This window comes from Parasteatoda tepidariorum, chromosome 8 (genome assembly GCF_043381705.1).
Source record: "Parasteatoda tepidariorum isolate YZ-2023 chromosome 8, CAS_Ptep_4.0, whole genome shotgun sequence".
In the NCBI taxonomy this organism is placed as follows: Eukaryota; Metazoa; Arthropoda; class Arachnida; order Araneae; family Theridiidae; genus Parasteatoda; species Parasteatoda tepidariorum.
In genome coordinates, this window is record NC_092211.1 from 70,862,239 (window position 1) to 70,880,844 (window position 18,606).

The 18,606-nt window shown below is 32.2% G+C and overlaps 2 protein-coding genes across 2 annotated transcripts in view; one reads left to right on the forward strand and one right to left on the reverse strand.

Moving 5' to 3' along the window:
• Positions 1 to 6,964: 6,964 nt before the first annotated feature.
• LOC122269662 (uncharacterized) lies at positions 6,965 to 7,555 on the forward strand. Its single transcript, XM_043043807.1, has one exon. It carries the CDS (start codon positions 6,965 to 6,967, stop codon positions 7,553 to 7,555), a length of 591 nt encoding a protein of 196 aa, XP_042899741.1.
• Positions 7,556 to 9,211: 1,656 nt separating this feature from the next.
• Positions 9,212 to 18,606, reverse strand: part of LOC122269663 (dynein axonemal intermediate chain 7) — a 30,369-nt gene continuing 20,974 nt past the window's right edge. Inside the window, exons 15-19 of the mRNA XM_071183923.1 lie at positions 17,540 to 17,722; positions 14,527 to 14,598; positions 14,309 to 14,446; positions 11,949 to 12,050; positions 9,212 to 9,522 (exon numbers count right to left, since the gene is read on the reverse strand). Coding sequence (XP_071040024.1) covers positions 9,397 to 9,522; positions 11,949 to 12,050; positions 14,309 to 14,446; positions 14,527 to 14,598; positions 17,540 to 17,722 — 621 coding nt within the window. The 3' untranslated portion in view covers positions 9,212 to 9,396. The remainder of the gene's footprint in view (positions 9,523 to 11,948; positions 12,051 to 14,308; positions 14,447 to 14,526; positions 14,599 to 17,539; positions 17,723 to 18,606) is intronic.

The following is an 18,606-nucleotide window of genomic DNA, read 5'->3' on the forward strand; positions in this document are numbered from 1 at the left end:
TAATATTAAGTTATCCAGGATTTTAATTTTCCTTTTTTCAAAAAAAACGTGCTCTATACGTTTCTCTAACAGATCAAAACCATATTTTCTCTATAAAGCTCGCACAAACCTTTTCTGAGTTTTCTTTGAAAAAAAAATAATTAGATTAAAAAAAGAAGAAAGAAAAGAAAAGAGAGAAATTTGTTTATTAACTTTCAGTAGCTTTTTCTACCATTCTTTCAAATCTATATTATTGTTTCTTTGTCAGTGGTCAGATGGGTGGTGGGATGGACATGTCCCAGGAAGGGTGTTAAATATATAATCCAAACAACTGAAGCAGTAAGAAATTACCTGATTGAAAACTTCATTCACTTCAGAAATAAATAAATAGGAAATGACAGGCGACACGTTTCAAGCGCATCAAAAACAAGCTCCCATTTTCAAGACTTGCTAGACATGAATGTAATGAGGCAACATTATTTGAAATAAAAACAAAGTTTCTAACGAAAAATAAAAAAATAAAGTTAGTTAGTTTTAAGTTAATTTAGCTTTTTTCTAGTTTTGTTTCTCGCCCAGGAAGGGTGGTTAAAGGAAGTACGGGAACTTAAATTGAAACATTCGGGAGTGGAATTCTCAATAACGGAATTTTTATTGTAATTCGCTGATGATATTTGGATCATTTTATCATTGATAATCACGTGATTTTTTTTTAAATTTCAAAGTTACCTATGCGCTTAATCCATGCCAAGGAGCGTATACCGTTCGAATACAATTAGTATCGAATTTAAATTGCTATCAAACACTCAAAATATTTCATACACTCAAGTGTTTAATTTTAAAAGTTCCTTTTGAATGTTTTATTCGGATATTCAAAATATATAAATCGAAATCAGAAGTATTAATCTTTATCTTTACCTATCAACGTGGAAAATGGAATTTATGATGTTAATATTCTTCATCTCCAATTGTTTCACGGCAAATATTTTTCTTTGTGAAAGTCCTTAAACCTTAATATAATGTTTGAAAACCGTGTCATCATTGAATGCAGTCACGTAAAAAGGTATTTATTTCATTTTCAGTATCATCATTCATCACGACTAGAATAATTACTTCATAGCTCAGAAAATATTTAAATAATAATGAATAATGTTTCGGAAATACGTGCTAAGAATATGATTTACATACATTCATTATTCAAGAGGCATGTTTGTTTTGTTATAGATAGCCTCATTCACTTTTTTATCATACTGGGAAACTCAACTCCCTGATCGCTTCGCTCACCAACCCTCTTGCTTGCTTCTCATCCATCATTTTTTTTCCTCAAAAATCAATAATTTATAATTAAAAAAAATATGTATATATAAAGCTCCTGTTGTGAAAAAAATAGATAATCAATCATTCCATTCGCAACAAAATGAATAATTATCTGCGTTTTAAAAATAATCTACAGTGTTTTAAAAAAAAAAAATTTAACTTACTCGGAGAAATAAATACGGCCCAAAACTACCATAATATTGCCGTGATTTGGCTCTATGGGACTAGTTAATTTTTACAGAAGTGCTTTGGTAAGGATTTTGGTGAAATTAGCAGTAACATATAGTTTCATGATATGTTATACAATTTGGTAAATGTGGTAAAATTTTTCCACATTATATTAGATAATGGCATAATTAACCACTTGTTTAGTTAAATTTATTTTTCAGTTTTAGTATGTTTCGCAAAATGTGAAGTAATAAGAACTATAATTTTGAAAACCAGAATTTCCGGTAAACCATCCCCATGTAAACGGAAAATTATAACCAGTATTGTGGAAAAATTATTGCATTTGTTTCAGCGGAATTATGGGTTTTTTTCTACCAGAAATGTCATTACCGTAGTGTACGGTAATTTTACCAGAATATATTTCTCCGTGTGGTTCTCCATTTTTCATTTGTAGATTTAATATTCGTTTTGAGTTGGGGTTAAAGAGCAGTAAAGAAGAACGTTTAAAATGATACATTAGTGAGATTTTGGCAATCAGTATAGAAACATCAGGAGGCTGCTTATAAAGCATGTTTTGGCAAAAACTGCAAATTGAAGGGAAAAAATTGTTGATTGAAGACAGAAACTGATTGCAGATTTGTAGTCAGTGGCATGAAATTATCGAAAGTCTGTTAAAAAAATATATCATGCAACAAAAAAAAATTCGCTCCCCTGTGTAATCATTGTGTTGTTCAGTAATTGAAATTCATCGTTTTCCTATAGTTTCATGATCTTGCCTCACAGATTTTCAATCTCTTTTCTAAATTTTCTGTTTGAGACTGCCTCTTTCACCCAGATTTACACATCTTTCTTTAAATCAGCGAGTGATTCTTTTTAAATTCCATACAATACCGTTATGGTATTCTAAACTTCTAAAATATTCGTTCAGCCATAAAAGTTCACAGTTTAATTTTTCTAGTTTTGCATCAAGAATTCCTTTTTCATCAAGTCTGATGCGATGAGTTTGATACAAAACTAGTTGCAGGTTTAGTGTTTAAGATGAAATTATTATCAAATTTCAGCTTTTAGGAGCAACTAAATAATTTACAAGTGCAAAGTAGGAAAAATACTTTGTTGGCAAACTTGTAGTCGATTTCATCATCAGGAATGCCATTTCTTCCAATCAACATATTATACAAATTACTGTAATACTGAAAAATAAAAATAAAATTATTTATGATGTAAAATATACAATTTAGAAAAAACAAAGCATGTAACATTGAAATTAAATCTGGATTGATCTCATTTTTTTTGTTCACATTTTCTTCTTTTCCCTTAACCCCTTCCTTCTCGCTCCCGTGAAAAGGATGGGGTGAGGTTTTGCCCTCTATTTCTCGCTCCCATGATATTGACGGGCTGGGGTGTTTAGAAGTAACGCGCCAATGAGAATAAAACTAATTCATTTCTTTTGTCCGGAAAACACTTTAGTTCTCATTTTACACACCAGATGGCAGTACCAGGATATTTTCAAGGTAATTGTAGATAGTTAATTTGTTTTAAACTAGATGTCAGCACTAATCAAATATTTAATACAAATACAAAAACCAAAAAAATAGGCACTTTTATGACCGTTTTCTTGAAAATTAACGATCGTTAAGGGGTTAAACATTAACCGCAGCCGCTAAAGGGAGTGGAAAATTATACATAGCGTACAAAGAAAAAGAAAACAAAAATCATTCTACATCATTTCGTTTCTTCGGTATAGTCACGCATGCTATATATTAACAACAGTAGATGCTTTAAGTTTTTGTCCGACGCAAGGAAAAGGCATTACACCTTATCAAATATACCAGGTGTATCTCGAAAACATCCGACAGCATCAATAGACTAACCAAAGCCTGGTTGGTAGGGCACTGGGCCCGTGTTCAAGAGGTCGTGGGTTCGATCCCAGCCGGATGAATACTCCCCATGTAGTAAATGGTGACTGATGCACGCTAAATATGTCGAGTCTCTAAATCATCCATGTTCCCATAACATATCATGCCTCTGGGGGTACTGATCCAGGAGTTTACTTGTCTTCTGGATTGGTTCAAAATTACAAGGCTACGAAGTTGAACCCGAAATTGGGTCGACTGTTCAACGACGGTTATAAAAAATTTAAATAAATAGTATTGGTTGTAAATATGTAATATGTGTGGAAATAATATAAAAATAAAATGATGTTTATTTGATGTCTTTTGTATACTACTGGATAGCGTTTGAAATCTCCGATATTATAGAGATTTTGCATAGGGTTATGGATCACCATAACTCTAATGTCAACGCTATTTGAGCTTTACAGCGCATGGGCAAAAATTCTCCTACAAAGCATCATGTCCCTAAAAGGTAGAAATAGCGATATTGTTAAGGCTGTTTTTCAAAGCCTCCCTCATAATATGAAATCATGCTTTTTTGCGAATAGATGTGTTATGTTTATCACTGCTGTAAGTTTGCACCTGTTATACATGACTGTGAGGTCGAGTTTAGCCTATCTAACGCCAGCGATGACTATGCTTATTTTGAAAATGGCGTGAAACATCAATATGGAGAAAAGTCACAGTTTTGTAAAAATGAAAAGCGTTTGTAGTTAAATTTTTCCATATTTCAAAACTTACTCCTACGCTGCATTACCTGGGCTCATAAAAAATTTAAAAACGGAGAATACGGCAGTGATTTTGATAATTTTCATCTAGATGGAAAAATGTCGCCTAACTAGCGATTTTTAAAAAAGTTTAATAACTTTTAAAATAGTTAAATCATTTGTCAGCTTTAAAGCCTAGATAATTATTCACAACAAGATTATATCTATAGTTTATAATCATCTCATCTCTTCAAGTGTAAGGCACTTAAACTATGACTTTTTAATTTTCCTTAACGACGAAAAACAGCGGATAAATGTCGGGGAAGAGCTCTTTATTATTTTTTATTGTTTCTGTATGCCTCCTTTGCCCTTTCATTATTAGCCACGACTTTTTTGAATCCCCTTATTTACAGCAAACGTAAATCTAAAATTATAATGGTTTTTTCTGTCAAATTACATCGATACAATTCTGCATTTTGAGAAAGGTATACTGTTGTAATGCCGTGAAAACAACGTAAATGCTTCCTGATAAATTTCTCGAAATCTGACTTGACAACTATTTTCTTTTCCTTGTTGATCCTATCAACGCTAAAATAGAATTTCAGGTAATAAATTAAAGAATTATTTTTGAAAAAAAAGTCCCAATATGTCAAATACCCCGGACAACGTTTATTCTACAAGATGATCAAATGTTTAACGAAATACAGCTCGAGGATAGCTGAATTGCTGAAAGTGAGAGTTTTATTTCTGTGAGTGAAATTCTTACAATCATTTTCGATTCGAAATTATTAACCTTTATTATGCTTTAACTGGAAAAAGTTTATCGAAGTTCTGTACTATTTCTCTCAGTCCAACGCTGCGAGGCCTTAATGATCCACTCATTTTAAACCAACGAATGATGCTCTATCAACAAAAGTTAAGAACATAAAAAACGTCAGGAAATCAGACAGCCTTAAGTTCGAGAGGGTGACGAGAGGGGATCCTTAATGCTAAAAAAAGCTAAGAAATTAGAGCATAAACTTCAACAGAAATTGATTTCAACTTTGTTTATTCAATAGAAAATGGAGTCTTTAAAAATATTATGGAAATCTAATAACATTGTATAAACACAACTAAAGGTTTGACTCTCATAAGGTAAATAGAAGTTTTTTTGTAACTAATTAAGTTGTTCTTACTTTTTGTCCTTCTACAGGCTCATCACAAAATTTCGCATTACTTTCTGTGCATTTAATTTCCATTGCGCTTTCTGGTGTGAGCAGTACATGATTATACTTCCCCTGCAAATGATATTGTATTATTTTCTATATTAAAAATGCTATTTTTAAGTTAAAGTAAAGGAAAACTGCAATTTTATAATTTCAGCCATAATTTTTGCTATCATTTTATTTTAGCTTACTCACCGTGTAAAGTGTTCCGTAATCACTGTCCTGAAAGTATTTCTTTTTTCAAATTCTTGCGAAAAACGATGCAAAGATTTTATACATTAAGAGACGCAAATAAGTATTGGAGAAAACAAAAACATAGTTAAAATCTAAATTATCATATTATCAATATTATTAATTGATCATAATTGTGATCAATTACAGAAAATATATTATGGATTGAAATCAATCAAATTTTTTGTCAATATAGCTGATCAGTTTATTTGTGAGATGAAATGAAAAATAATCCGCCCCTAACGAAAGAGCCGATGGGATGAAGAGTAAACGTGGAATCATTGGAAAAATTGAGATATATTGTAGGAAGTTCTTATTTTACTCTTATTCGATATTCTTATTTTATTCCAATATTAATTTATTTTGATTTTCAATGACTGAAAAATTCACGTGACACTCACAGAGTGTTCTTGGATTAAATGACTAATTTAAGTGCATTGGCAATAGATTGTCGACGCATTATCTAATAAAACTAGTCATTTGACAACAAATTTAAACGACAGGAATGTGAATGCCATGACTCAAAAAGCTTTATAATGAGAGTGAGGCAATTATAGATTTTGCAAAATGGGAAGCTTATTGACAAGAAATAAATCAATCTTCATTTCAATACATAAATTTTAAAGCTCATTTACTCAAACTTACTAACATGTCACTTTGATCATCCACTTACTGTATATGATCCACTCATCTCCATCCTTCCACTCATCTTTTCAATTATCGTCATTTATTTCATTTGTTCAAATAGACCGATTTTAGTAGTCTACTGTTATTGACCTCGATAACAATTAGCTCATTTGCTGAAATTTACTAATCTGTCACTTTGATCATCCATTCACTGTGGATGATCCACTCATCTCCATCCTTCCATTCATCTCTTCAATTATCTTCATTTATTTCACTTAATCAAGTAAACCGATTTTAGTAGTCTACTGTTATTGACCTCGATAACAATTAGCTCATTTACAGAAATTTACTAATATGTCACTTTGATCATCCACTCACTGTGGATGATCCACTCATCTCCATCCTTCTACTCATCTCTTCAATTATCGTCATTTATTTCATTTGATCAAGTAAACCGATTTTAGTAGTCTACTGTTATTGATCTCGATAACAATTAGCTCATTTATTGAAATTTACTATTATGTCACTTTGATCATCCACTCACTGTGAATGATCCACTCATCTCCATCCATCCACTCATCGCTTCAATTATCGTCATTTATTTCATTTGATCAAGTAAACCGATTTTAGTAGTCTACTGTTATTGACCTCTATAACAATTAGCTCATTTATTGAAATTTACTATTATGTCACTTTGATCATCCACTCACTGTGGATGATCCACTCATCTCCATCCATCCTCTCATCTCTTCAATTTTCGTCATTTATTTCATTTGATTAAATAGATCGATTTTAGTAGTCTACTGTTATTGTCCTCTATAACAATTAGTTCATTTAGGTAATGAATATGCTGCGCGTTCTGTCAAACACGTTTTGGGGAGCAGGCCGTATTGCTTTGCTGCGAATATACAAAGCATTAATACTGTCACGTATTGACTATGCTTGCATGGTCTATGGCACTGCGGTATCTTCTCACTTAAAACGCTTGGACACAGTGCATCATACGGCCTTACGTATATGCTGCGGTGCGTTTCGCACCAGTCCAGTAGAAAGCTTGTATGTCGTCTGCCAACAATTACCTCTGGATCTACGTCGCATGCAGCTCTCTCTGACATATTACTATCGTGTCATGTCTAGTAAATCACATCCCTTAAGGTGTGAAGTTTCTTCAACAAGCTTGGAGAGACTGTATGTAGCTAGACCTTCTCACGTCCGACCATTACATGCTCGCGTTCGTACACTCATACAAACTTTCGACATTTGTGAATTACCATCGCAATCAGTGGATCATTTTCTCATACCTCCATGGACCATCTCATCCTATCAGTTTCATTCACCGTTTATGATGTACAGTAAGTCTAATGTTACACCCAACATTTATCAGCATACCTTCATTTNTTCATTTGATACAGGTATTTTGAACTTTTTATGATTGGATCACTAAGTAACAAATTAACTTAATATTGCCTAGTATGATTACTATGATTAATAGTCACTATGATAATTAACCACTCATTGCAGATTAATGTTCGATTGTTTCTGGCAAAAAATGAAACATACAACAAAATATTGTTAACATATAATTGTTAATATTTTTTTACGAGCTGTTATGAAATATTTCTAATTACATAAAATTAATAATAATAAATAAATATTGCTTAATATGTAAAATAATGGAAAAACATCATCAAAGAATAACTCACTTTTGGTCCAGGAAATCCATCAAGTCCACGATCACCCTGCAAAGGAATAAATATTTTGTACACCTTTATGTGAGTGTGGATTGCTAAGAAAAAACTAGCTACTTTCGTATTCTCTTTCAGTATTATCCTTTTTCGTTCTCTTTCGTTTATCGTTCTCTTTCAGTATTATCAACAAAAAAATATTTAACTTCCATAACCAAATCAAAATTCTTGATGGTTTCATCAGAAAATTTTGATGGTTTATCTTGGTTTCAGTGAGATTCATAATGGTCTAACATCATTTGATGGTCACCATCATCCAACATTTTCCATTATGTGTTCATGATTTTTGATATGTCACCAAACTTTCATCAACCCATGATTCTAATCTAATACAATGATGGGTAGCCGGCCAGGTGGCCGAGTGGTTAGCGTGCCTGACTGCGAAGTCAATAGCTGCGGGTTCGAATCCCGCTCTGGTCAAGGATGTTTCCCTCACTTTCTGTGTTGTCTTCTGGTGTGTGAATGTATGAATGTAGCCCACCCTATGAAAGGGGTATTTGTGGCAGTGTGGAGTGGGTAATGTTGCTCGCTTCCGGCATCTTCTAAGGCGAAGAACGAAAGTTCAGTGCCTACCGTTATTAAATAATAATAATATGTTATAAAATTTGCTAAATGTGGTAAAATTTTTCAATTTTATCATAATATACTAAATAATGGCATAATTAGCGATTTGTTTTGTTAAATTTATTTTTAGTATGTTTCACAAAATGTGAAGTAATAAGAACTATAATTTTGAAAACCAGAATTTCCGGTGAACTATTACCATGTAAACGGAAAACTATTACCAGTATGGTGGAAAAATAATGTATTTGTTTTACTGGAATTATGGGTTTTTTTCTACCAGAAATGTCATTAACGTAGTGTATGGTAATTTTACCAGAATATATTTCTCCGTGTGGGTCTCCATTTTTAATTTGCAAATTTAATATTCGCTTTGAGTTGTGGTTAAAGAGACGTAAAGAAGAACGTTTAAAATGATATATTAGTGATATTTTGGTAATCAGTTTAGAAACATCAGGAGGCTGCTTACAAAGCTTGTTTTGGCAAAAACTGTAAATTGGAGAAAAAAATTTGTTTATTGGAGACAGAAACTGATTGCAGATTTATCAGTGGCATGAAATTATCGAAAGTCTGTTAAAAAATGTATCATGTAACAAAAAAAAATTCGTTCCCCAGTGTAATCATTGTACAGTAATTGAAATTCATCGTTTTCTTGCAGTTTCATGTTCTTGCTTCTCACATTTTCAATCTCTCTTCTAAAGTTTCCATTTTCAGTTTGAAACAGCCTCTTTCTCCCAGATTTACACATCTTTCTTTAAATCAGTGAGTGATTCTTTTTAAATCCCATACAATACCGCTATGGTATTCTAAACTTCTGAACTGTTCGTTCAGTCATAAAAGTTCACAGTTTTATTTTTCTAGTTTTGCATCAGGAATTCCTTTTTCCTCAAGTCTGATGCGATGAGTTTGATACAGAATTAGTTGCAGGTTTAGTGTTTAAGCTGAAATCATTATCAGATTCCAGCTTTTAGGAGCAACTAAATAATTTACAAGTGCAAAGTAGGAAAAATACTTTGTTGGCGAACTTGAAGTCGATTTCATCATCAGGAATGCCGTTTCTTCCAATCAACATATTATACAAATTACTGTAATACTGAAAAATAAAAATATTTATGATGTAAAATATACAATTTAGATTAAACAAAACATATAACATTAAAATGAAATCTGGATTGATCTCATTTTTTTTTCCTTTACATTTTCCTCCTTTCCCTTAAACATTAACTGCAGCCGCTAGAGGGAGTGGAAAATTATACATAGCGTACAAAGAAAAAAAATTCATTCTACATCATTTCGTTTCTTCGGTATAATCACGCATGTTACATCTTTACTACAGCAGAGGCTTTAAGATTTTGCCCGACGCATAGAAACTGGCATTACACCTTATCAAATATACCAGATGTATCTCAAACAAATTCTGCAGCAGCAGTAGACTAACCAAGGATTGGTTGGTACGGCATTGGGCCCGTGTCCAAGAGACCCGTGTCGTGCGTTTGATCCCCTCCAGATGAATACTCCCCGTGTAGAAAATGGTGGCTGATGCACGTTAAATCTGTCGAGTCTCAAAGTCCTCTATGTTCGCATAACATATCATACCTCTGGAGGTACTGATACAGGAGTTTCCTTGTCTTCTGGATTGGTTCAAAATTACATGGCTATGGTGTTGAACATTAGTAGTCGAAAACCCAAAATCGGGTCGGCTGTTCAACGACGGTTATAAAATAAGATGAAATAAATAGGATTGGTAGGTAAATATGCAATATGTGTGGCAATAAAATAAAAATAAAATGATGTTTATTTAAGGTCTTTTGTATATTACGGTTCTGGACAGCGTTTGAGATCTCCGATATTATAGAGGTTTTGCATAGGGTTATGGATCCCCTTAACTCCAATGTTAACTTATTTGAGCTTCACAGAGCATGCGCAAAAATTCTCCTACAAAGTATTATGTCCCTAAAGGGTAGAAAGTAAAAATAGCGATATTGTTAAGGCTGTTTTTTCGAAGGTTCCGTCGTAACATGAAATGATGCTTTTTTGACTGTTAGGTCAAGTTTAGCCTATCTAAAGCCAGAGTTGTCAACGCTTGTTTTGAAAATGGAGCAAAACATCAGTATAAAGAAAAGTCACAGTTTTGTGAAAATGAAAAGCGTTTTTGGACCAATTTTTTGATTTTTCAAAACTTACTCTAATGCTGCATTACTTTTGCATATAAAAATTTTCAAAAACTGATAATACCGCATAATTTGATAATTTTTATCTTGGCGAAAAAATGTCGCCAAATTGACGATTTTTAAAAGAATTTAATAATTTTTAAAGTATTTAAGTTATTTATCTGTTCTTAAGCCTAGATAATTCTTCACGGCAAGATTATATCTATAATTCAAAGTCATGGCATTGTTTCAAAAGTAAGACACTTAAACTATGTCTTTTTTATTTTCCTTGGAGACAGAGCTTCGTAAGAAAAGCAACGTTTATGTAAGGTAAATGTTGGGGTAAAGCTCTTTATTATTTTTTATTGTTTCTGTAAGCCTCCTTTGCTCTTTCATTATTAGCTAATATTTTTTGAAGCCCCTTACTTATAGCAAACGTAATTCTATAACTTTAACTGTTTTTTCTGTCAAATTTTATCGATACAATTTGGCATTTTGAAAAACGTATACTGTTTTGATTCCCGTGAAAACAACGTAAATGCTTCATGTTAAATTTCTCGACATCTGACTTGACAACTATTTTCTTTATCTTGCTTCCTATCGGAGCTGAAATAGAATTTCAGATAATAAATTAAAGATTAAGTTTTGAAAAAAACATCCCAATATATCAAATATATCAATTTAAATTTTGAATCACTTGTTTCCTGCGTTTATTTTTTCTATTGTACGGTGGCATAGCAATACAAAAGTATGCATTTTTAGAAAAACTTTATAAAGTTGGAAGTTTTGTTGTTATTTAAAAAAAATTGTGTTTGTATATAGTGTAACAACGTTTATTCTACCCCGGACAACGCTTATTCTACAAGATGATCAAATGTTTAACGAAATACAGCTCGACGATTGCTGAATTGCTGAAAGTGAGAGTTTTATTTCTGTGAGTGAAATTCTCACAATCATTTTAACGAAATTGTTGTTGCTGTTGAAAACGAAATTGTTAACCATATTGCTTTAACTGGAAAAATTTTATCTAAGTTTTGTTTATTTCTCTCGGTCCAACGCTGCGAAGTCTTAATGATCCACTCATTTTAAACCCACGAATGATGCTCTATCAGCAAAAGTTAAGAACATAAAAAATATCAGGAAATCAGACAACCGAAAATCCAAGAGGGTGACGAAAGCTAAAAAATGCTTAATGCTATAAAAAGCTAAAAAATTAGAGCATAATCGATTTCAACTTTGTTTATTCAATAGAAAATGGAGTCTTTAAAAATATTATGGTAATCTAATAACATTGCATAAACGCAACTAAAAGTTTGACTCTCATAAGGTAAATAGAAGTTTTTTTTGTAACTAATTAAGTTGTCCTTACTTTTTGTCCTTCTACAGGCTCATCACAAAATTTCGCATTACTTTCTGTGCATTTAATTTCCATTGCACTTTCTGGTGTGAGCAATACATGATTATACTTCCCCTGCAAATGATATGGCATTATTTTCCATAATAAAAATGCTGTTTTTAAGTTAAAGTAAAGGAAAACTGTGAGTTTATAATTTCAGCTATAATTTTGTTTTAGCCTACTAACCGTGTAAAGTGTTCCGTAATCACTGTCCATTTTTTTTTCGAATTCTTGTGAAAAACGGTGCAAAGATTTTACACATTAAGAGACGCGAATAAGCATTAGAGGAAACAAAAACATAGTTAAAATCCAACGCATCATAATCGTGATCAATTGCAGAAAATGTATTAGTGATTGAAATCAATCAAATTTTTTATCAATATAGCTGATTTGAAAAATTAAATCAGTTTATTTGTGAGATGAAATGAAAAAAATCCACCCTAACGGAAGAGCCGATTGGATGGAGGGTAAACGTGAAACCATTGGAAAAATTGAAATTTATTGGAGGAAGTTCTTATTTTATTCTTTTTCAATATTCTTATTTTATTCCAATATTAATTTACTTTGATTTTTAATAGCTGAAAAATTCACTTGACGTTCTCTGAGTGTTCTTGGGTTAGAAAACTAATTTACGTGTATTGGCAATAGATTGTCAACGCATAACCTAATAAAACTAGTCATTTGACAACAAATTTAAACGACAAGAATGTGAATGTCATGACTCAAAAAGCTTAATAATGAGAGTGAGGTAATTATAGATTTTGCCAAATGGGAAGCTTATAATAAGAAATAAAGCAATCTTCATTTCCTATTATCAACATATAAATTTTAAACATCATTTACTCAAATTTGTCACTTTCTTCCACTCACTGTATATGATCCACTCATCTCCATCCATCCACTCATATCTTCAATTATCGTCATTTATTTCCTTCAACCGATCAAATAAACCGATTTTAGTAGTCTAGTGTGATTGACCTCGATAACAATTAGCGCATTTACTGAAATTTACTAATATGTCACTTTGATTATCCACTCACTGTGGATGATCTACTCATCCCCTCATCTCCACTCATCTCTTCAATTATCGTCATTTATTTCATATAAACCGATTTTAGTAGTCTACTGTTATTGACCTCGATAACGATTAATAAGATTTTAATTACTTTTTCTCCAATCGAAACTTTTGTGTGTAAATATGCTGCATAGAAAATTAGCTAACCACTTCAAATATTACGCAATTTATTATTCAAATAAAATGCATGCATAAAATAAAAATTTTGGATTTACTAACAACCTCATAACCTTTATTAAAACTAGACCTTAAATTAAACGAGAAAATACTCTTATCAATTAAAACCGCCTCCAGAATAGAATATAATTTTGCCAATTTTATAAAACTTCTGTTTTTTTCAGTAATTCCCTTGTGATGGTAAAAAAAAATGGTTGCTTTAAAAATTCTTCTTTTAGCTAAGCTTGCGAAATCTAGCTTGTGAATACCATAATGAAGTAAATTCAACTTCTTTAGGAACGAACAATTTTTTATTATAACGATTATTATGTTGGTCGTCGCAGTTACGAAGAGTAATGCCAGAAGATGACTAAAATGAAAAGAAATATGAATAATTAAAAAAAATTTACTTTATTTTATTTAAAAGTTTCATTTCTTGTGTAATTTTTTACATTATCCAAAAAAATGCACCTCAGAGTGAATATTTTTTTAGTTTTACTTCATTTATGTCAAGATTTTCAAAAATATACTAAAGGCGTTTTTAATAAGGTGTTCTGTAATAACCACCCTTACTCTATATTTTTAGAATACTTCCCAACTATGAATTGGAACAGTATACACATTAAAGGTCAAGAATTAAGGGAGGAATAAACAAAAACACTCTAAAAATTTGTCGAATCCCTTGCTAGAAAATTGTGAGGAAAATATGAAAATTGGCTTGATTGCCAACTAAAATTAGGAAATATTTCTAATAATTATCTTTTAACACCTCTATGCTTTTACCTACAATAAAATAAGTGTTTTGGTATTTTCAATCCCTCCTTTCTAAATAAGAATGAAATTCATTATATTTCAAAAGTGTTTTCTTTTTTTTTTGCATAAATATTAGTTTGCGAACTTTATTTTGTATGCCATTTTGACAAGAATTTTAAAAATCTAGATAAAGGTACACCTTATTTATGCAGAATATCGAAATCACTAACTTTTTCGTTACTTTAACTCTCAGACTAAAAATTTCAATATACTATGTTTTCTTTATCTTTCGCTTCTGGCGACAGTGGCTTTTTTTAATAAATAAAAGAACATTTTTTTGTAAGCGAACCTCATTATTTCCACCTGTGTTGTATTTCAAGACGAACTGATCAGAACCAACCACAGCATTCCATCTACTCCAATAAAAATTAAATGCATGACAAGATATGGCCATGCAAGAATAACACCAGTTTTCAAACTCAGCATTCTGAAAAAAACATATTGGTACATGTTAGTTAACTCTATAATAAAAACAAAGCACTTGTATAAATATCAAAATATACTTACTTTATGAATGACTTCTACGTACTTGTGAATATCTCTTTCTACTATTATATTAATACCCATGTATAGCAGTTTCTAAATAAATAAATGAAAATAATGATTTACTTTTACTTAAATCTGGCAAAAAAAAAGTTCATTTCCTTATTTCTTTGAAAAAACTGATTCATAATAATTGCCCTTCACATGTATTTTTAGAATCCTTGTCAAAACAGCATGTATATTTAGAGTTATAACTTTATACTCAAACAAGAAAAAAAAATTATTTAACGTAAACTCAGGAAGCCGTTAGTAAAAGCGTCAAAACTTATTTGATTGCCGAAAGTAAACAGATTAAAGCTTGAAAGGTGATCGTTAGAAACACCTCCAAGTTTTATAAACCATCAAACCACTTTTAATGTTTTTCATTCCTCCCTTTCTTGAAAATAAATTCCATCAAAATTACATCCAATCAATGCATGTAATTTTTTATTACATCTTTGATTGGTATTCCAAAAACGTATATTAAGGGCAGTAATAATGGTGCATTCTTTCTAACGAGAAATTTTAATGTTTTGAGTAATTGTAAGAATGTTTTAGTTTTTGTTTTTTATTTTTTTCGTTTTAAAAATTTTAACCATCTACATGCTTAAAAGTAGGTCAATTCCTTTTGGTAAAAAAAGTAGCGCAAAAGTTTCAATAAAGCATTTATTTTGCAGGAAAAAAAATTAAAAATAGTCGCGCGCGCAACAATATCTTAATTATATAAATTTTTGATATTAAGAACAGTTCTATCAGTTGGATCTAAGAACAGTTTTTCAGCATTCTTTAAAGCTAATAATGTTATTCAAAATAACATGGAATTTGGAACAATCACCCCCAGCATTTTGCTTAAAAAGTTTTGCTACCCGGCTCTTCCTTAATCGATAGATAAAAATCTGGATTAACAATTATTAATTAGTTAAAACACTAATCATTAACTGAAAGCAATTACTATAATCTCTAGTTAAAGTTACGAGTTCCTATATCTAACGTAATTAGAGAGTTACGATATTTTATAACTGTTGTTGAACAACAGACGCAATGTTTGGGTTTACGACTACTAATGTTCCTCTCCGTAACCTTGTAACTTTGAACCCAATACAGAAGACAAGGAAACTCCTGGATCAAGTATTGGGAGAAATTTGCCTTCGTTTTGTTGAAACTAATCCGCATTTCCGTTGCATTGAGAGGAAACATACGAAAACCTCTCACGGCAACAACAAGCAAGCGGACTCTAACTCATGGTCCGTCTACCAATGAGTATATTTTACGTCAACACCGAGGTCGGTAAAAGCCTGGAGAGGAATTCGTATCGACCAGTCATCACTGGGATTCGAACCCGGTTCACCTCATTGGAAGGCGAGCGCTCTATCCCCTGAGCCACCACTCCAAAGCTACCATATTATCTAAATAATTTCGCCATATTTCTCTTTTGCAATCGCTATTTTGGACAATTTTGAACTGTTATCTTAACTCTCTAATTTCAGCGAAATATAGGGTTATTAAATACTAATTGGTTTTTAACTCGATTCACTTAATTGTATCACAAAAATCTACAATTGGGTACCTTCAGGGTGACGTCATCGTAAGTAAATTGTGACATTGGTCGATTCAGAAGCCAATCAGGTTCAATACTCATGTTTGACATTGCTTAAAGTATCCAATGGGATTCCTACAAGTGACGTAGTGTGGGCATCTCGATCCTGATTGATTGTTGAAACGCGACTTTTTTACGTTAGCAACTGTTTTTTCTGTTCTATTTCGAGTGAACCAAACCCATCAAGTATGAATTCTCTTAAGTGACTCATTCTACATTCTTTCACAAAGTTTGTTTCACAAATATTTCAATTCTTTTACTCAATATTTCTCAATTAACACAAAGACAGGCATAAAGCCATGTAGAACATAAACAAACTAATTATGTATCGAAGTTACCAGGTACACAAAGCAGAAGTATATCACGGTTACAATTAAAGACGTAAACAAATAATAAATCTAAGATATAAACAAATAAATAAAGTTACGTAAAAGGCGTAGACGAGAAAGAATTATATTCAAAAAATTCGATGTGCGATTCGCGGTTGTATTTAATTAACTTCACGTTAATTTACAATCTGACTGATGCGGAGAAGCTCTAGCACGCCATTTTGCTTATAAGCTATCAGCTATCGTTGATGCCATAGGTCACATGTGTGGGTATTTGTGATCACCTTCTTGTTCTTGAAGTGCAATCCCCCGATTAAATCTGATTGAAATCACAAGGTTAAGCATTATCCCTACACTTCCTCTTGAGTTGCAAGTGTCCAATTGACGAAAGAACTTCGAATGTCCTGAGTAATGCCCTCCGGTGGATCAATGGTTGGATTTTTATAAACTGTATTGTACTTTCCATGGTCTAAATGAGCTTTCAATATATTGAGAGGGAGGAACCCTCTCATATTAAGTTGAAGACAACTATGACAACAATAAACTTAAACATTTATTTAACAACTGAACATAACAAGCTAAAAACAGAAACATAAAGATTAAGTAAGACTGTGTGGGATAGAGACTGAGTAAAGTTCGAAGCTTCTTAAATACTGGGGCAGTTCCAAGGTTGCCGATCGTGTGTTTGTAATCCCGTTGATTCTTTTGGCGCCTACGCACCATGCCTGGCGCCACAATATAATAATTTCTACTTTATGTAGCTGAACAGATTTTTATTTTTAAACTTTCGAGTAAGAAAAAAAATATATTACTGCGGAAACCGTCCATGTATTCAAATGTTGTCTTAATATTGTAAATCTGACAATAATTGTCGAATGTAAATATTAAGATGTGAAAAATATCCATTGAAACAACACTCACCCCCATTGTTAATTTTTCTATATCATTAATAAAAAATAACAATGATTGTGTTAAAGTTATTCACATTTTTAAGACTCTCCAATGGCAGAAGCTATAAATAAAGTCGAGCTTCAAATATATCAATGTAATCATGATTTAATTGACCATTTACCTTTAATAAATCTTCGGGTTCCATCCACATCAGATAAGAATCAGAAAATAGAGATTTCCCATCTTGTTCAATGTTTTCAATCGCACAACCATCTTTATTTATTTGAATTTTGAGAGAAACGTGCATTCCACTGATTATTAGGGATGCTGAATTTGGATTCTTTCCGTGTACCAGCTCCCATGACTAAAAATCCAATCAAATACAATCATTATCAGTAACATGATAATTAAGAAGAAATATCAATACTAAAATTTTTTAAAAATACAGATAAATATGGAACGTAGTCAATGGTTGGTTGGTTCTAATGCCACTTGCCACACGGGCAAGCCTGCTTGGTGAAACCGAGCAAATTTAAGGCAGAGTGTGCGTTTCTTGTTTTTCGGTGAGCCAAGAATTCGACCAAAATGACCTATAGCCAAGAATTCGACTTCTGCCACACCATACGTCGCGCCCGTTTATAGGACGAACCCATTCATACATCCATTCATTCATCCACAGATCGTAATTTTGACCTGAATCAGAGAACGATCGATCTCCAATCCAGTACCCCCAGAAGTATTGATTTGCTATGAGAACAGGGAGGACTTTTGTTACTCGACAGATTTAACGTGCATCAGTCACTTTACTACACGGGGAGTCCTCTACCGTCGGGGTTCGAATCCACGAACTCTCGGACATGGGCCCAGTGCCCTGCTGACCAGGCTATCCCGGCCTCACGTAGTCTATAGGGCGTCCTTTCTCCCATCTTTAAGACATCCCAAAGCCAGTATGTTAAATTTTTTTAACCGACAGTTAGTCACAAAAGTTTGGATGTCTGCAATTAAAACCACTAAAGTTAGTATATACCCTGCATTCTATCCTATTCTGCATTTTCATTACCAACCATTTCATAAGAAAATTTTTAAATAAAAATTATTAAGATATTTTAAAATAATGTTATCAAATCTGGTAGTAATTGTACCTGGTATCACAAAAGTACCAACAATTTGAAGAAGAAAAATTGCAGTTTTTTTCAATGCCCACCTGAGTAGACATCCATCAATTCAGTCGTATTAGTTCTGATCTGT